We start from the raw sequence: 21,106 nt of genomic DNA on the forward strand, positions 1-21,106 counted from the left end.
CACTGGTGAATCCCTACTCAGTAAATTGGGCATTATAAAGCTTCAGAGGGGAACAAAACATAAAGGAAGTCATTCAAGACAGTGTTTCAAAAGACAAAATGTGGGCGTATAGTGGACCGATGTTGAGGCCTAAGTAAAATGCTCAGCTATAGATTCTGGGCTGTTGACGGTAACACAATTCCAGGAAATTCCCGAGACCTGTTCGATGGCAGCGGATAAAAATGTGCCTATCTTTGCCATACCTGCAAAGAGGGAGTATGTGGGTCTATGGCAGCAACATACCGTTCCCAACAAATCTGTTTCTGGCAATTAATAAGATAATGGGCCTAAGCACAAAGCCGTTTAAAGGCCAGGAGGTGGTCAAGAGATGGATGACGTTTGTAGCATTGGAAGGCACAATGGCTGTCTCTGATAGTCACAGATATTTCGGGGGACCAGCAATGGACAGTCCATCAGGAAGCACATGAACAACAATCACTGAAGCAGCTGCCAAAAGGAAGGCATCAGTCAACCTCTGTATGCACTTTCCAATGCCGTCATGTGGTGGAGAGGATGGGACGGCTTCTGCATTAGTAAAGGCCCACCTGGGAGGGTGTCCAGACAAGTGGTGTTGAAGAAAGATAAGATGATCAGAAATGATTGCTGTTGCACAAATTGTCATAAACTCCCCACTTAATGGAGGGGCGAATCCAGGACTACAGATGGAGAGGTCAATGACCAATCAAGTGCTGTGTGCCACACTAAAGAGTGTGGGGACTCCAGTGTTGAGAAGGCAGAGATCCAGTCCTGCCAGCAGGCCTACAACAACCCTGCTCTGGCCACTGGTTGTAGAACCACTAACCAGAGGGTTATGGGCGTTAAAATCCCTAAGGAGAAGGAAGGTGAGAGGGAGCTGTCAAAGGAGTATAAGAGCAAAAGGAACCATAGCAAGCCAGTCAGGGGGGAGATAAAGATTTCATATCGTTACTGCAGAGTCTAAATGGATCCCAACAGCAACCCCTTCCAGTGCAGTACGAAGGAAAACCCAAGAATGCAGAAGGCCTGGAACACAAGGGAAGTCAGCAAATGAGTTCCCACAAAATGATGATATTGCAATACACCACAAGCTACAGAGCAGACAGAAAGAAAGGCTGCAATTCTGGAAGGTGACTATAATATAATTACAGCTCCATTGAAGAAGAGTAGTACACAAGAGGCTGCATGGTTGTCAAACTGGTAATTGTGCCCATCAGTGTCCATCACCGGTAGAGACAGAGAAACATCCATGAATCTAAGATCGGACCCCAACTGAGAGGGAGGGATCAGCACCCTCCTCCCCGTTGCCCCCAGGGATATCAGGGGGAGAATGGGAGGAGCCTGTTCTGAGACTTACGCATCTTCTTTTTCTCCTTCTCCTCCTCCTCCTCCTCCTCCTCAGGGTAAAAGGAAGTATGGTTGGGAAGAGAAAAAGTCACAACAATATCAGAATCTGAAAGAACGAGTGACCTTGAGGCTCTGGGAATGGGCCCTGCATCCGACTCAAAGTAACAGGCTCCTTGTCCTGGAAACGATATGAAGGGCGGCTCTTAGAGGGAGCCCCATCTCCAGTGAGTGTCACAAAAGAGGATTTCCCTTCCGGCTGAGCAGAAGCAAAAGCAAACATTAAAGACACTGGGTGGAGGTGGTCAGATTTCTGTTGGGCCTCACAGTAGGATCGATGGTTGAAACTTTTGAATTCCTAAATCTTTCTTTCCTTTTTATAGACTGGGCAGTCCAGCGAGTGAGGAGAACGTGGGCCCAAACAGTTAATGCAATTGGGTGGTGGGGCACAAGAACTTACAACATGAAGGGGGCAGATGCAATCACTGCAAATAGGATTCGCCTCACATTGCAACGACATATGACCAAAACAGAGACACCGGAAACAGTGCAGGGGAGGTTGGACAAAGTGCTTCACATTGCAATTGTAAACCATAACTTTGACTTCTGCTGGAAGGGTATCCTCCTCAAAAGCAAGGATGAAAGCACTGGTATCAACAAGATTAGCTGTAAGACCTCTCTGGATTCACCTGATTAAATGAATGCCCGCAATGCCAGATTAGTCCCGAGTTCATCATCAGATAGAATGCGGTGGGCTCCATGGAAGATAATACCTTGGGTCATATTTAAAGACTCTTGAGGAGTGATGCTCATCGAGATGTCACGTAAGTGTTCGTAAGTATGAAGGGAAGCCAACTGAGTGGTAGAAGTGGTTGTAATCAGTACGGAACCAGAATGCACCATACTAAGTGAGTCAACTGCACTAAACTTGTCTTCAATATGTTCTACAAAAGAGAGTGGTTTAGTAGTGGCAAAAGTCTCCCCCATCTGTCCTGAAACAAACCAAGTAATGGGGAAAGGGTTTTGCCGCAAGCCGGCAGGCCTGGTCCTACTTTAAGGGAGTGGCCAGATGAAAAGGTAATGGAAACAAAACTAGGGGCAGAGAGAGAACTGCTGCTATCTGAAGAGATGGCCATCGAAGACTGGCGAGAAATATGGAGCTTAGCACGCTACAGTGTCTGGCCTCGTACCACCCACTCTGATCATGGGCTCTCCCCCTGAATGCCACCCAACCGGAGCATGGGCCACCTGGCACAGTGGTGTTGCCAGGAGTTTTGATGCCCCAAAGAGATGAATAACCATTCCTAGTCATACATGAGGCAGTGACAGCTCGGTACCAGAAGTGTGATCCCTGTGTTGTCAGGGGGGTCAACAACATGGGTACATAATAATTCCACTACAGTGCTGGCCACACTTGCTGGTTACCTAACAAGGAAGAGGGGTTGGGGGACTGCAGTGGGGAAGAGATGGGGGTGTGGATGAATCCACACCAGAGATGCTTGGGATAGAGGTCATCCTCAAATGACTTACGCTATAGAAACAATTTAGAATAGGAGGTCAAACCTTAAGGGGGACCAGAATAAAGCTGAGAAAAAGGGAGAGTGGAAACCTGAGACAAGAGCGAAAGGGAATAGCCAAACTGAGGGAGGTTGGGGGGGGGGGGGGGTGCAGGAGGGGTAAGAGAGCTACGATGTGAAGGAGTGGATATGGGATTAGGAATACAGCCAGGGGGAGAAAGAAGGTTGCAATAGCTCGAGGCCCTGTGCATGCTCCACACGTACCCACAGAAGAGCCATAGCCCATAGGGGGGGGGGGGGGGGGTATTATTTTAGCAAGCCTTAGCTGCATCAAAGCAGCTGATTAATACTTTCAAGACCACAATAATAGTGACTGACAACAGGTGTACTACTAAGTTGTTTTTTGGAGGGATCAGAAGTACCAGAATTGGATGTGATGGCTGGGAAATCTGCTTTGGAACTAAGCTATTGGGGTAATTACTTCCAGTGAAGGCTGAGGTGAGAATGGTGGAGTGCTGCTGCAAAGAGTCTGCATCTGAACAAATAAGTTTGTTTCCAATGCCAAGGCTGTACAAGAACAAACGTTTGAGATGGAAAGGATAGCAACTGTCAAAATATAAGTCCATGTCAAATGTTCCATCCCATACAGCCTCAGTATTTGAGGCAAACATACTTGTTGGGCAATACAAAACCATTCCAACTATTCTTATCTCAGCCTTTACTGGGTATAATTATCCCGCCAGAGTAGTTCAACAGCAGATTTTCTGGGCCAACACATCCAATCCTGGTACTGCTGATCCCTCCAAAACACAGCTTACGAGTACACTTCTTTTCACTCAGTATTATCCTGGGCTCAAAAGTGTTATCAGCTACTTTGACAAGGTTAAGAGTCATTAAAATTATGCCTTGAAATGAGGTTCATTCTTTCAAACATTTTGACCACCAGTACTTTTCCTTCATCCCTGTTCCTTCCCCTTCAATCCTCTACCACAAGAAGAGGCCACTGCCTCCTAAAAGCTTGCACATTTACTCAACCTTTGTGTGTGTCTTTTCCTGTCATGCCTTGGTGAGTGTATATTTTATCCATTCAATTACAGGATACAATCTTAGGATAGTTTTAGTAACTGCATTGGTCTCCTGCTTTCATGATCTATTACGTCTAATAATCCTTCCACTGTCAAATTCCTCTGTCATCTGCCATGCTGTGCATAGCTTCTCCCCCTCACTTTAAAGTCCTAAGCATTGATTTTAATTTAAGTTAACATTATTACTGATCAAAGGAAATATAAAAGTATAAATGGTGACTTATGATGTCATAAAGGGGAAAACAGCCATTGAAATGTAATAATATAATCAAAGAAAGAATTATAGGCAGTACTCTAATGGAAGAATTTGCTTGTTATTGCACAGAAGAAAATCAACAGGGTGTAACAGACACTTCAAGGACCCCATCATGTTTTATTTTTCAGATTTGTCTACATAAATAAAAGCTCATCCTTAATTAGTGCTTGGAAACTGTCATGATGGCAATAGGATAGAAACTATAAGAGTACAAGTGACAGCTACAGAAAATTTCCAAAACTCTTCTGTAGAATGATCTGAAAATTTATTACCAATCTGTTTTGCTGTGACTGCACAATGTAGTCATTTCGTAACTTTTTTGTTTTTCACATTTTTCTACATATTTTATTTCTCATATTGTATCTTCTCTTACATCATTTCTTTCTGTCATGTTAGTCAATGGGTCTCTTCCATTGTTTTTCGTATTGTCCCATGTACCAGTTTTATCCACATTCTTTGGTACTTTTCATATTGCTTCCCGTGGGATGCAATTCCCGTATTTTCATGAATTCCTTTCTGATAACTTTAAACCCAATGTTCTCTTACATAAATGAAAAATAATGTTTGACGTAAACACAGCTTCAGAGCAAGTTTACTGCTGTCCGTAAGTTCACCAGTCGGAAAATACAAGATTAAGATGTAGCCTAAAAAGTTTTGGCTTCCAGAAAATATTTAATTCCATACCAACATTTATTTAAGGATGGGTAAAAGAACTGGCAAGACCAAGTCCATAAAACAAAATTGCTGAAAGTGGGTAAGAGTCTATAAAGAATGTCATATATGAAGTGGAAAACCATGAGCTCCCAGTCTCAGAGGTAATCATTACTTAAGTAAAACACAAATGAAAGAACAAATGGAGACAATTAGCATACAGTATATCAACAGAGTCAGAAGCGGTGAAAAGTACAACAACAATTTGATAATTTCACAATGAGAAAATTAGATCAATTTAATGAGCTAAAGTACAAATACAAAAGCACACGTGCACAGACCTCTTCGCCTAGAATATGCCAGCTGGACATACACATACAGAGGCACACACTTCTCCGCATAGAATATTTCAGCTGGACACAAAATGCCAGAATTGCCATTCAGCAGGTGGACTAGGATGAGGGTTGCGTCAAATGGGGCAGACTGAAGGAGAAAGAGGCAGGAAGCAGGACAATGAACTGGGTGGGGATGGATAGTGAGTGAGGTGTGGGGCATGAAGAAAATGACATGAAACCATGGACTGGGGGGAGGGGGGGCTGACAGGACAGAGGAAGGAAAATCTGGTGGGTAGAGAGTGTGGGGATAGTGGATTATCAGGGACTGAGCATAAGATGTGCTGCAACGATAACTCTCAACAACAAAGTTCAAAAAATGAGAGAATGATCCAGATGACACGGGATGGAAAGCAGCTACTGAATTTAAGCACAGTGTGTCCAGCAGCAGGTTGTGCCACTGGGTTGTCAATTTATTTCTCGGCAACAGTTTGGTGGTGGCCATTCATTCTGGTGGACAGCTGGTTGGTGGTCAAGCTCACATGAAAACACTGTGCAGTGATTACAGCATAGCTGGTATATGACATGGCTGCTTTCACTAGTGGTCTTGCCTCTGACAGAATAGGATAAGTCTGTGACAGGAATGGAGTACGATGTGCTGGGTGGGTGAACTGAGCAGGTCTCCCACCTGGGTCTTCCACAGGGATATCACCCCAGTGGCAATAGGTTGGGAGTGGTAGTGACACAGTGATGGCCGACGATGTTTAGGTTCGGTGTGTGACGGAATACCACTTTGGGATGGGTAGGAAGGATCTTGGGTAGGATGCCCATCATTTCCAGGCACGATAATAGATAATTAAAGCACTGGTGAAGTATATAGATCAGTTGTTCTAGTCCAGGATGATACTGAATGATGTGGGATGTGCGCCTTGTGAGCAGCGGGGATATAAGAGTGCATGCGGTTATGGCACATAAAATATGTTTGTGGATTAGCTCTATGAGGGGAGGGGGTGATGGGGGAGTAGTACTAGTGCATGTCTATGAAGACCTTTGTAAGACCTTTAGCATACTGGGCGAGGGAATTCTCATTACTGCAGATATGCCATATACGAATGGCAGGCTGTATGGGAGTGATTTTTCATTGTGAAAAGGTGACAGCTGCAAAAAAAATTCAGATACTATAAGTGGTTTGTGGGTTTAATATGGACAGAGGAGTGAATGGAGCCATCAGAGATGTGGAGATAAACACCTACACAGGTGACATGTCGGGTTTAGGAGGACCTAGTGAAATGGATGGGAGAGAATGTGTTGAGGTTATGGAAGAATGAGGATAGTCTCTTCACCCTAGGTCCAGGTCAAATATATCAATGAACCTGAACTAGACAAGTAGTTTTGGGAATGTTTCCTCTACATGGCCACAAACAGCCTGGCACAGGATGGTGCCACGCAGATGACCATGATTGTGCCTCGAGTTTGTTTATACACTTTCCCCTCAAAGAGGAAGCAGTTCGATGCGAGGATATACTTGGTAAGGTTTATGAGGAATCAGGTAACAAGTTTGGAGTCAGGACGTTGTGAGAAGTAGGGTTCAATAGGATCAAGGCAATTGGTATGAGGTAAGTTGATGCATAGGGAGATAGCATCAACAGTGGGGAGAAAAGATCCGGGAGGTAACGAGGTGGAGATGGTCAAGGGTCAGTGAAGAACGTATGTAGTGCGTGTCTTTTTGATGTGAGAGGCTAGGCTTTGGCCAATTGGTTGGGGGTTATAGCTCAACAAAAGCAAAAATTCTTTCAGGAGTGAACAGTAACTAGCTACAATGTGGTGTCCAGGACTGTTGGTTTGTAGATTGTGAAAAGCATTTAGGAGATGGATATGCAAGGGATCACTGGGGCGAGGAGCAAGATGGACTCAGGAGAGAGATTCTGGGATAGACTTAAGATTTCGGTAGGGGAGCAGGTTATGTTGGACTTCTGTGATGGAATCGCTATGAAAAGCTTGCAAGTGGGGGAATCAGTCAGTTTACAGAGCTTCCTGTCAGATGATCACTGTGATTCACCACTACAGTGATGGAGCCTTTGTTCTCCAGGAAGAAAGAGCAATTGTAATCTGTCTTGAGGTTGTGAATGGCTCTTCAGTCCTCTGTTAAAAGGTCTGGATTATTGGGACGGGACTTGTGGAAGGTTGGTGAAGCCAAGTTTGAGGTAAGGAATTCTGGAAGATGACCAGGGGGTGGTTAGGTATGAGAGGTGTATGGTCAGGGCTGAAAAGTGTTATGCACTGGGACAGGCAAAATTTAATGTTGAGATTTGGTTGGTTTTGTTTGGAAGGATTGGTAGTGAAGGGATGTTTCCACTGTAGGAACGGTGAGGAGAGGAGTAGATCTTTCATGAGTCCAACATGGTTAAACTTGGATGTGGGGGCTGGAGATGGAACCTTTGGATAGAACTGAAATGTCTGTAGGGTCTAGGTGGTTGGTGGAAAGTTTAGCAACAATGTTTTGTGTTTGGGTTCTGTATTTCACTGAATGTCTGGTGGGAGTTATGGAGGATGTGGCAAACTGAAAAGGTCAGTGGGCAGGATAGTAGTTGATGGGTAATGGTCCTCCAAGGAGGGAGTGGGTTATTAACAAGTTTGGTAATTTATGGAGATGGTGTCTGGAATGATCTTTCAGATGGAGGAAATTAAGGGTTTCAATTTTGGATATGTGATGTATGTAGTTGTGACTGCACAGTAACTATGTGTTGCAGAGAGAACATAGAACGTTCTGAGAAACCAGTGTGTGTGTGTGTGTGTGTGGGGGGGGGGGCATGTCCTCCAAAGCTCCCACCCCACATTCAATGAAATACAGAACACAAACACAAAACATTGTTGCTAAACTTTCCACCAACCACCTAAGTCCTACAGAATGCATTCACACTTGCTAGATCATCAATGGATATCATCCTAAAGCTAGCAGTTTTAATTTTCTTTGTGTGTGCTTGCCGATGACTCAACACTTCTGCTACTTAGTGACTGGTTCCTTTTACTTCTAAATTTTTTATAGCTATAAGATGAGTCACATTTAGAGTGTGTGTATCACAGAACGTGCTGATCATTACAAGGTTTCTTTTGTCACATCATGATCATCATAATACACCTCCTTATTTCTATAAATTATTTATTCCCTTTAGTTCAAATTTTCCTATTTAATGAAATACTGGACTTCCTTTCTGTTTTGCCACATTGTGGAGATGTCAGGGTTCATACACATACTATATTTATGCAACTATAAGATGAGAGCTCACCTCTAACAAAGCTCTCACATGCCTTTTGAAAATAAATGAAGCCGATGTGAGTTTCCACATAGAATTCTCTTCTTTTCTCAATCACTTGATTCACTACCAAAATGGCATCTGCTGTAGAGCAGCCCTGTATAAAGCTCATCTGCTCTTTGCTGATGTTTATGTATGCTATGCCCATAATCCCTTATTGATTATTCTGGAGTATATTTTGTGGGCACTGACCTGTAAACTGATATCCCTAAATTTTCACATTCACTCCTGTCACCTTTCTTGTAAATAAGAACGATGCTCATGTTAAGACACTTCACAAGTATTCTTCACTGTACCCAACACATATTCGGCAGAGGTGAGAGTTAACATGCAGAAGGTTCCATCATATTTCCATCACAATGCACAACCCCTTCCATTCCTGCTCCTCTTTTTAAGGCTTTGACTGTGCTGAGAATCTCCTCAAGAGAGATGATGTCCAATTTGTGAGGTTCTTCTGTGTATGTCTCTTCCTCAGATATGCTTTTCAACAGCCTCTTGTATTGTTTCAGTCTAGATCTTCACACCTTCCTTTCTCTGAAATTTTCTTCTCTCTCTCTCTCTCTTTCTTTGCCTTTACAAATGTCTGCTTGTGTCTGTGTATGTGCGGATGGATATGTGTGTGTGTATGCGAGTCTATACCTGTCCTTCTTTCCCCCTAAGGTAAGTCTTTCCGCTCCCGGGATTGGGATGACTCCTTACCCTCTCCCTTAAAACCCACATCCTTTCATCTTTCCCTTTCCTTCCCTCTTTCCTGATGAAGCAACCGTTGGTTACAAAAGCTTGAATTTTGTGTGTATGTTTGTGTGTCTATCAACCTGCCAGTGCTTTCGTTTGGTAAGTCACATTTTCTTTGCAAACGCTCTTCCATTTCTCCTCTGAAGTTTTTGTCTCTCTTTGCTGACTTTACAAAAGAAGAAAGTAATGACCAATTCTACTCATTCCTAAAGGAGACAAATTAATTCTTACATAAATACATGGGTTGGAACTTTAATAGTGGCAACTATTTACTTACAGCTCATACAAAATAGATAAATGTTTCAAAGTTTTACTGACCTTCAAAGTAGTCACCAGCATTGTGTATAGCCCATCGCCAGTGATGTGGAAGTTGTAGGATACTATTAGCAGTGCCAGTTGTGTTGACAGTAGCAACGGCGCACTCTATTGCCCGATGAATTTGTAGCAAGCGAATGCTATGAAGTGTTTCCTTCCGTTTAGAAATCAAGTTGAACTCACCAGGGCTTAAGTCAGGGGTGTGCAGTAGGTGGTATAGCACTTAGCAGCACCATCAGTCAAACAAATCATAAACAGTTTGCACTGCATTTCATGGCATTTGCTTGCTACAAATTCATCGGGCAATAGACTGCACCGTAGCAACTGTCAACACAACTGGCACTGCTAAGAGTATCCTACAACTTCCACATCACTGGCAATGGGTTATGCACAATGCTGGTGACTACTTTGAAGGTCAGTGAAAGTTTTAAACACGTATCTATTTTGTACGAGCTGTAAATAAATAGTTGCCACTATTGAAGTTCCAACCCTGATACGTTTGCACAGAACATTTGAAATGGGAAATAGTAAATGAAACATGAGGTTCAGCAAAGGTGCTAAAGCAGCTACTGCTTAACACTACTGTTGATAACTGAAATTGGTAACTAATTATGAACTGTACTGTTAGCTCTAAGTGGTCTGATTTCTGCCGATTAACTATTTGGAAACTGAGAGGACAATGTGTTGTTATTCAATTTGCTTAGACTGTCAAATGTAGCGACTGATAATGCAAGCAAATTGCAGTTGTGAATGTTTAGAACCATGATTTACAAATTTTCAGTTCACAGTTGATTCATGCAGACAATACAAAACTAATTTCCAGTCAATGATGGTTCATAAAGCAGGGCCCACAAACGTGTCCAACAGGAATAAAATTTGGTCTCTCAGGAGCTAATGTTTGTATGTGGCATCAGATACATCAAAACTGTTTATAATAAATAGTGTTAATTTTTTTTTTAGATGGATGAGTGATTTCTGAAGAAATCTCTTCAAATACAGACTAACTTTCATGTTACTAATAAAGACTGACCCCAAAACAGTGATGCTTTGAAGGAATGAACTGCCTATATCCACAATGTGCTTTATAGCAACAGAGATTTGTCAATTTCTTTTTGTAGCACACAAATTTATCTGAATTTACATACTAACTGCTCCATAATAATCTGTACTTACAACAATATCCTGTTCTTGCCTACAGAGTGAGGAAATTTCAACAAAATATCAAATTCTTTCTGAAACAAGTTTTCGATTGAACGAATTCAAGTGCTTCACTTCAATATACTATTTATTCTTTTCAGTTTCAAAACTACAAACCGAGAAAACAAAATGAGTAAACAGCTTAAAATTACATAAGTACGCTAAACTTCTAAAAAGATAAATATTATGTGCATCTGTATTGGCTGTAAACTAAGACCTAATAACTAGAGCATACTAATGTTTTTGTTAAGGAATCAAAAACTTTTAGGCACATCTAAAATATTCTTCCTGGTCCACCATTTCTTAAGTGTTGGTATTCAGGATGCAATCAATTTCTTCTCAGTTTCCTACACTGAACATTATTATTCTGTTCCTAAGTTAAAATAAAAGTTGACAGAGTAACGGTTGAAGTAATGTGGCACAGACAGCAAAGTCCTCTCCAGTAATTGTAAGCCGATGGTGAAACAAGAATCAGATTGTCTTATCAATGACAAAAATTAGCAACACTTTATTATTTACTGAAGTTATCCATGCCCCATTTTGAAAACAATCTAAATACATTTAACTTGAAGTAGTGAAATACACTATAATAATTTACTGCCCAACTCCTCACAAGAGATAAAATGTGTCCAAAGTAAAATGAACACAGTAAAACAAGAAAAACAAATACCACATTTTAGCAAGTTTAACATAATAAAAATACTGTTAACACTAATAATGCTATTTACTTGATTGAGATTAGCAGGCAAGGTGCAAGAAACTGGGATTCAATAAATTACACATTCCAAAGAAGCATATGCTTCCTAATTAACTTTATACATGTCAGTGAGAGAGAATAATATATTGTATAATCAACGATGTTATATATTACTCTAAAAAAGCAACATAGGTGTAACAAATGCTTACCAAGAATTGCCTGATCACTATCGTCATCAAGCTGAAGTTTATCTTGTAAGGTGTCAGCTATTGCCCTAGAGGTTGCAAATGAGGGTAACTTCTCTCTTAAAGGTTCGCCACCTGCTCTTGCTAATGGAACATCCCCAGTGAACATGTCATCACATCTGACAGCAAAATCACCCTAGAGAAAGACATTTACACCATCAGTATCAAAGATACAACATTTCTTACTTAGCATATCAAAGACTTGCAGTGAATACTAAATTCTACATTTGTAGCAGCAATATTCCTAAACTCTGCTTAATACCTACCAGAGAAGATAAAGGTGTATAAATGAATTGTTTTTAAGGTTTCCAGCTGGAGGCAGTAAAGCTATTTAAGATAGATATTATCAGAATTATGAAGACAATAAAAAAACAACAAAACTTCAGAAACAAATAACATTAATTAAATATGGAGGGAGGGCATGTACGGAGGCATTGTCCAAACTGACAGTATACATGTGGAAGGAGGACAAAAAGCCAAACAAACAGAATGAGACGATCATATGTTCAAACCATGAAGAAATTGGAAAGCAAAAAGTATTAGGGAGTATCTCTTCTCTGCAGCACACAATTCTTCCCTGGAATCCAAGTAGAGCTATTGCTGTACACACAGAATTTTGTAATCTTATATCAACAGCCAACCACAACTATACCCTGAGACTGGGTCTTAGGAAAGACCTGGGAATTAAAAAAGGAGGCATACTTCTTGTTTATCAACTTCAAAGAAGTGTATGACAGCATAACAAGAGAGAGCCTGTGGGAAATAATGGAAGAAGTGGGAGTGCCAGCAAACTTTATCAGGCTAACACAAATATGCAGAATTAATAGCAAATGTAAAATGAGAACAGAAGGGAATGCAGTTCAGGAAATTCAAGGCACTAGGCTGCATCAGAACAATTTATTTATCTATTCATGACTATTTTTGGTCAACATTCATCATCCGGTATTTGAACCAATGTTAAAAAGACGACAATGACAATAAACCCTCCGTGTACTACTCATGAAGACATGAAAATACAAAATGTTACGAATAATCGGCTGATACAAGTCACACGTCAATCATGTTGAACCATTAGATCCCGTTAGCAGTCAAGTTGATGAATAGCAACACAAAAGACAATAATTTTCCCACATCTACATCTACATCCTCATACATACTCCACACGCCACTGTACGGTGCATGGAAAAGGGTACCCCGTATCACTGCTAGTTGTTTCCTTTTTTGTTCCAATTGCTAATAGAGCGAGGGAAAAACGAATGCCTATATGACTCTGTACGAGTTCTAATTTCTCATACCCTATCTTCATAACTTTATGTGAAATGTCCATTGGCGGCAGTAAAATTGTTTTGCAATCAGTTTCAAATTCCAGTTCTGTCATTTTCTCAATAGTGTTCCTCAACAAGAATTCACCTTCCCTCCAAGCTCCCATGTTAGTTCCTGAAGCATCTCCGTAGCATTAGTGTGTTATTTGAACTAACCAGATACAAATCACAGTAGCCCACCTCTGAGTTGCTTTAATATCTTCCTTCAATCCAATTTGGTATGGATCACAAACACTCGAGCAGTGCTCAAGAATAGGTCACATGAGCACCATGTATGCCATCTCCTTCGCAGGTGAATCACACTTTCCCAAAAGTCTCCCGATAAACCGAAATTGACCATTCGCCTTCCCTACCACAATCCTCTCATGTTTGTTCCATTTCATACTGCTTTGGAACATTACACCCAAAATTTAAATGAGTTGACTGTGTCAAGCAGGACAATAGTAATACTGCAACTGAACATAATGGGTTTGTTGTTCCTACTCATCTGAATTAACTTACATTTTTCAACGTTTGGAGCTAGCTGCCATTCATCACACAAACTAGAAATTTTGTCCAAGTTATTCTATATCCTCCTACAGTCATTCAACCTCAACACCTTACAGTACACCACAGCATCATCAGCAAACAACTGCAGATTGTTGGTCACCCTGTCCATCATATCACTGATGTATATAGAGAACATCATGGGTCCTATCACATTTCCCTGGGGCGCTCTTGATGATACCCTTGTCTCTAATGAACACCTGCCGTCGATGACGACATACTGCGCTCTTGATGATACCCTTGTCTCTAATGAACACCTGCCGTCGATGACGACATACTGTGTCCTATTACTTAAGAAGCCTTGAAGTTACTCACATATCCGAGAACTTATCCCATAAGCCAGTGCCTTCGTCAACAGCCTGCAATGGGGTGCAGTGTCAAATGCTTTCTGGAAATCCAGACACACAGAATATGTGTAATAGCTAACAGCATATCATGTGAGAAAAGGGGAGGCTGAGTTTCACACGAGTGACACTTTCTAAAACCATGTTGACTTGTGGACATAAGCTACTCGATCTCAAGAAAATTTATTACATTTGAACTGAGAATATGTTCAAGGATTCTGCAGTAGCCCGATGTTAGGAACATTGGTTATTGGTCTGTAATTTTGCGGGTCCATTCTTTTGCTCTTCTTATATGAGGAGTCGCCTGCAATTTTTTTCCAGTCACTTAGAACTTTGTGTTGGGTGAAAGATTCACAATAAATGCAAGCTAGGTAAGGGACCAATTCTGCAGAGTATTCTTTGTAAAACCAAACTGGGATTCCATCTGGACCTGTTGCCCTATTTGTTTTCAACTCTTTCGGTTGTTTCTCTATGCCAGTGATGTCTATTACTACATCATCCATAAAGGATGTCTGTTTTATGGTCCAATGACAGTATGTTTGTATGATTCTCCTGAGAGAATGATTTCTTAAACGTGAAATTTAAAACTTCAGCTTTCGTTTTGCTATCTTCAACTGCCAAGCAAGACTGGCTGAATAACTGGATGGTAACCTTAGACCTACTGGAGTATATCTGCCGCATCTTTTGCTAAGATGTGACAGTGGTAGTTGTATGCTTCGCACTTATATCTTTTTACAGATACCAGAATCTCTACTAACTGTTGTCATTTGCGCATTCTCTTTTGAACCATGAATGCAACAGCCTCTGCTTCCACAGAATTATCTGAATTTCTTTATTAAGCCATGGACCGTCTTTTCTATTCTTATTACACTTACTGGGCACATATTTTCTCAGACTATGACTGACAATTGGCTTAAACTTTGCCCATTATTCCTCTACCATCATCTTACTGGAACTGAGTGCTGTCAATTCAATAAGTGAGACAATAACAACTGCTTATCTGCTCTTTCTAGCATAAACACTCTCTTGAATAATATAGTGACTTTTGTAACCATAGTTGCTGTAATGGTTTCATTACTGACGCTGTCGATAACATCCGGCCTGTTTGCAGCTACAAGATAAAAAATATTTCCACTGTATTTGGGCTGCCGAACTAGTTTTCAGACAACATGTTCAAAAGTACTTAGTATGACTATCTGTATGTAACCTCCTATAGCTACACTGAGGTGGGTCCTCGCGATGGAGGAGGTAACCATACGTTAGCCACGTATGGCCAATGCGGAGCCAGAAGAGGACAACTGTTTCCCTGCAAGAGGACCACATGGAAGACTTAACACATTTGTAGTCTTCTAAATGACATGCAGTTTGTTCTGCGTACTGTTATGCCATTCCATCTCCCAAATCCAAATAACACCGCACCGTAAGCAGAACTCAGATAAGTTTTGGAGATGTCCATCTCCAGATGTGGTTTCTGCGTAGCCTGTTAGGCCACCCTGTCGGCAAGTTCATTGCCTAGGATTCCGACGTGTCCTCGGGTCCACACAAACACCACTGAATGACACAACCGTTCCAGGGCATAGATGGACCCCTGAAAGGACGCTACCAAAGGATGATGAGGAAAGCACTGGTCGATAACTTATAGGCTGCACAAAGAGTCAGTACACAGGAGAAATGACTTGCCAGGGCATGAGCGGATATGCTCAAGAGCACAAGATATGGCCGCCAGCTCTGCACTGAAAACACTTCAGCCATCTGGCAAGGAGTGCTGCTTAATATGTCCTCCATGAACATATGCAAAGTTTACGTGAAGTGTCAACCACTTCACGGCCACGGCACATGAGAATCAAGAGGAAGTTATAGTGGAGAGCCGCAGGTTTAATGGAGTCCTTAGGGCCATGTGAAAGGTCCAGAAGTATCTGCAGCCTAAGTGTACACCATGGAAGTGTACGAGAATGGACCTCGAGCAGAGTTGATAACGGGAAGGACTCCAGTTCAGACAGAAGGGACCGGACGCGAACTGCAATCTTAAGCCCTAACCTGGGCCGCCGATGCGGGAGATGACCCACTGTGGTTGGGAAAAGGAGACAGTAATTCGGATGTGCAGGAGTACTACGAATGTGTGCAACCTAACTGGCAAGCAGTTGTGCACACCTAACCTTCAATGGAGGGACTCCAGCCTCCACCAGGACACTGGTCACCGGACTCATTCTAAAAGCACGCATCGTTAGGCGAACGCCACAATGGTGCACTGGGTCGATTAAATGCAACACTGAGGGCACCGCCAAAACGTAAACCAAACTCCCATAAACAAGGCAGAATTGAACAAGGGCTCTGGAGAGCTGCAGCAGCATAGAGCAATCTGCACCCCAGTTGCTGTTGCTCAGGCAACGGAGGGCATTGAGGAGCTGAAAGCACTTCCGCTTAAGCTGACAAAGGTAAGGTAGCCAAATCAATCGGGTGTCTAAAACCAGTCCTCAGAATCGATATGTCTCCGCTTCAGTGAATGGATATCATTAAGGTAAAGTTCTGGTTCTAGATGAATGGTGCAAACACTGCCAGAAATGCACAACACACGACTTCGCGGCTGCAAACTGGAAGCCGTGGGTTAGAGCTCATGACTGCGCCTTGTGGATGGCTCCCTGTAGGCACTGCTCAGCTACACCAGTACTGGAGCAGCAGTTCGAAATGCAGAAGTCATCCGCATACAGATGAACATGAGACTGACAGCCCTACAGCTGCTGCTACACCATTTGTTGTTGTTGTTGTTGTTGTTGTTGTGGTGGTCTTCAGTCCTGAGACTGGTTTGATGCAGCTCTCCATGCTACTCTATCCTGTGCAAGCTTCTTCATCTCCCAGTACTTGCTGCAACCTACATCCTTCTGAATCTGCTTAGTGTATTCATCTCTTGGTCTCCCTCTACGATTTTTACCCTCCACGCTGCCCTCCAATGCTAAATTTGTGATCCCTTGATGTCTCAAAACATGTCCTACCAACCGATCCCTTCTTCTAGTCCAGTTGTGCCACAAACTCCTCTTCTCCCCCAATTCTATTCAATACCTCATTAGTTATGTGATCTACCCATCTAATATTCAGCATTCTTCTGTAGCACCACATTTCGAAAGCTTCTATTCCTATTCTTGTCCAAACTAGTTATGGTCCATGTTTCACTTCCATACATGGCTACACTCCATACAAATACTTTCAGAAACGACTTCCTGACCATTAAATCTATACTCGATGTTAACAAATTTCTCTTCTTCAGAAACACTTTCCTTGCCATTGCCAGTCTACATTTTATATCCTCTCTACTTCGACCATCATCAGTTATTTTACTCCCCAAATAGCAAAACTCCTTTACTACTTTAAGTGTCTCATTTCCTAATCTAATTCCCTCAGCATCACCCGCTTTAATTTGACTACATTCCATTATCCTCGTTTTGCTTTTGTTGATGTTCATCTTCTATCCTCCTTTTAAGACGCTGTCCATTCCGTTCAACTGCTCTTCTAAAAAGTCCTTTGCTGTCTCTGACAGAATTACAATGTCATCGGCGAACCTCAAAGTATTTATTTCTTCTCCGTGAATTTTAATACCTACTCAGAGTTTTTCTTTTGTTTCCTTTACTGCTTGCTCAATATACAGATTGAATAACATCGGGGAAAGGCTGCAACCCTGTCTTTCTCCCTTCCCAACCACTGCTTCCCTTTGATGTCCCTCGACTCTTATAACTGCCATCTGGTTTCTGTACGAATTGTAAATAGCCTTACGCTCCCTGTATTTTGCCCCTGCCACCTTTAGAATTTGAAAGAGAGTATTCCACTCAACATTGTCAAAAGCTTTCTCTAAGTCTACAAATGCTAGAAACGAAGGTTTGCCTTTTCTTAATCTTTCTTCTAAGATAAGTCGTAAGGTTAGTATTGCCTCACGTGTTCCAACATTTCTGCGGAATCCAAACTGATCTTCCGCAAGGTCCGCTTCTACCAGTTTTTCCATTCGGCTGTAAAGAATTCGTGTTAGTATTTTGCAGCTGTGACTTATTAAACTGATAGTTCGGTAATTTTCACGTCTGTCAACACCTGCTTTCTTTGGGATTGGAATTATTATATTCTTCTTGAAGTCTGAGGGTATTTCGCCTGTCTCATAAATCTTACTCACCAGATGGTAGAGTTTTGTCAGGACTGGCTCTCCCAAGGCCGTCAGTAGTTCCAATGGAATGTTGTCTACTCCGGGGGCCTTGTTTCGACTCAGGTCTTTCGGTGCTCTGTCAAACTCTTCCCGCAGTATCGTATCTCCCATTTCATCTTCATCTGCATCCTCTTCCATTTCCAGTACATCCCCTTGTACAAACCTTCTATATACTGCTTCCACCTTTCCGCCTTCCCTTCTTTGCTTAGAACTGGGTTTCCATCTGAGCTCTTGATATTCATACAAGTGGCTCTCTTTTCTCCAAAGGTCTCTTTAATTTTCCTGTAGGCAGTACCTATCTTACCCCTAGTGAGATAAGCCTCTACATCCTTACATTTGTCCTCTAGCCATCCCTGCTTAGCCATTTTGCACTTCCTGTCGATGTTATTTTTGAGACGTTTGTATTCCTTTTTGCCTGCTTCATTTACTGCATTTTTATATTTTCTCCTTTCATCAATTAAATTCAATATTTCTTCTGTTACCCAAGGATTTCTAGCAACCCTCGTCTTTTTACCTACTTTACCGTCTGCTGCCTTCACTACTTCATCCCTCAGAGCTACCCATTCTTCTTCTACTGTATTTCTTTCCTCCATTCCTGTCAATTGTTCCCTTATGCTCTCCCTGAAACTCTCTACAACCTCTGGTTCTTTCAGTTTATCCAGGCCCCATCTCCTTAAATTAGCACCTTTTTGTACTTTCTTCAGTTTTAATCTACAGTTCATAACCAATAGATTGTGATCAGAGCCTACATCTGCCCCTGGAAATGTCTTACAATTTAAAACCTGATTCCTAAATCTCTGTCTTACCATTATATAATCTATCTGATACCCTTTAGTATTTCCAGGATTCTTCCATGTATACAACCTTCTTTTATGATTCTTGAACCAAGTATTAGCTATGATTAAGTTATGCTCTGTGCAAAATTCTACCAGACGGCTCCCTCTATCATTTCTTCCCCACGATCCATATTCACCTACTATGTTTCCTTCTCTCCCTTTTCCTACTGACGAATTCCAGTCACCCATGACTATTAAATTTTCGTCTCCCTTCACTATCTGAATAATTTCTTTTATCTCATCATAGATTTCCTCAATTTCTTCACAATCTGCGGAGCTAGTTGGCATATAAACTTGTACTACACCATTAACGGCCACTAAAGATGCGACTAGAGATGTCTCAGAACATGTCCTACCAACCGATCCCATTCTTCTGGTCAAATTGTTCCACAAACTTCTCTTCTCCCCAATCCTATTCAATACTTGATGCTCTTTAATTGCCTCAGCGACTTCCGCCAACCACCAAGGGTCTGTCTTTCACTGGGGGCACCCTAAGGAACGAGGGATCGCGTTTTCTGCCGCAGAAATGATCATTGTAGTAACCTGCTCAATGACAACATCGATGGCACCATGTGTGGGAGATTCAATGATGAGAGCAGAAGTGAAGGCTTCCCAGTCTGCCTTATTTAAAGCCCATCTGGGTGGGCGTCCATGGGCATGAAGGAGGATGACAGGAAGACAGGGAAGTGGTCACCACCGTACAGGTCGTCATGAGCTCTCCAGTGGGTAGATGGGAGAAGGCCAGGACTGCAAACCGAGAGATCAATGGCCGAATATATGCCACGTGCCACACTGAAATGTGTGGGTGCATCTGTGTTTAGGAGGTACAGGCCGAGCTGTGACAGGAAATTTTTGACCTCCCTTCCTCGGCCAGTAAGCAGGGCGCCACCCCACAAAGGGTTATGCACGTTAAAATCTCCAAAGATTAGTAAAGGTTTAGGGAGTTTATCAATCAGTGCAGCCAATATGTTCAGGGGTACTGCACAATCTGGAGGAAGATATACATTGCACACAGTTACTTCACGTGCCGTCCTTATCCTGACAGCTACAGCTTCAAGAGGGCTTTGAAAGGGCACAGGTTCACAACGTACTGAGTTCAGGACATATATGCAAATTCCACCTGACACACTATTATAGTCGCTATGGTTCCTCTAATATCCCTTATAGCCACGGAGGGCAGGGTCCGCATTGCCAGGACCCAGGTTTCCTGGAGAGCAATGCAGAAAGCAGGTGTAAAGCTTAACAGATGCCATAGCTCAGCCTGGTGGTGGAAAAACCGCTGCAATTCCACTGGAGGATTAAGTGATTGTGAGACTGGGAAGGTATGAAACACTCAATGAGGCAGTCTATGCCTCAAGGTCACGTGCTGCCACCTGATGGGTAACTGTGCGATTGACATCCATTGTGTCTGAGGGCCCAGTGAGGTCTAGGTCCTCTGTGGACGCCAGAATCTCCACCCATCCTCAGACACAGGTCTTGTAGGTAGTAGTGGTGGTGTGGTGTCACCGCAGTGCCTTGGTTCTTGGGGATCATTTTTCTTTTTAGGTTTCTCTCGCTGCTCCTTATGTTTTGTAAGGTTGCGAGGGTTTCACTGATTCAGTCTCAGGGACTGAGGATGACAGTGAGGCCCTTCGACCAGCTATCTGTGGTTGATCCAGTCACTGATGGGTGTTAGCTTTGCCACTGGTAAAAACCTGCGAAGGGAGTGACCTAAGGGACCCCTTCCTGGCAGGAGCAACTGGGAGGAAATTGCCCCCCCCCCTCCCCCCCCAATACCACCATCAAGGGAGCAGGTGGAGTCTGATGGCTCTGAGAGCAAACTGTACACGATGGCATAGGTCGACGTCATATGCACAGGATGTTGCAGCCTCTTATATTTTCTCTTAGCCTCAGTATACGTCAGTCGGTCCAGAGTCTTGTATTCCATTATTATTTTTCTTTCTTGAGAATCCTGCAGTATGGCGAGCAAGACGAATGATGCTCTCCGCATTTGACACAGATGGGAGGCGGGGCACAGGGAATACTGGGATATGAAAGACGTCCACAATCCCGACAGGTGACGTTAGTAATACAACAGGAAGACATATGGCTGAACTTCCAGCACTTAAAGCACCACATTGGAGAATGGGCATATGTCTTTATGTCACAGTGGTAGACCATCACCTTGACCTC

General features: G+C 42.5%; 1 protein-coding gene across 4 annotated transcripts in view; it reads right to left on the minus strand.

Moving 5' to 3' along the window:
* Positions 1 to 21,106, minus strand: part of LOC126334761 (axin) — a 242,049-nt gene that overhangs the window by 87,703 nt on the left and 133,240 nt on the right. For all 4 annotated transcript variants that reach the window (XM_049997337.1, XM_049997336.1, XM_049997338.1 and 1 more), the window contains one exon: positions 11,668 to 11,839. In XM_049997337.1, coding sequence (XP_049853294.1) covers positions 11,668 to 11,839 — 172 coding nt within the window. The remainder of the gene's footprint in view (positions 1 to 11,667; positions 11,840 to 21,106) is intronic.

Source organism: Schistocerca gregaria, chromosome 2 (genome assembly GCF_023897955.1).
Source record: "Schistocerca gregaria isolate iqSchGreg1 chromosome 2, iqSchGreg1.2, whole genome shotgun sequence".
NCBI lineage: Eukaryota > Metazoa > Arthropoda > Insecta > Orthoptera > Acrididae > Schistocerca > Schistocerca gregaria.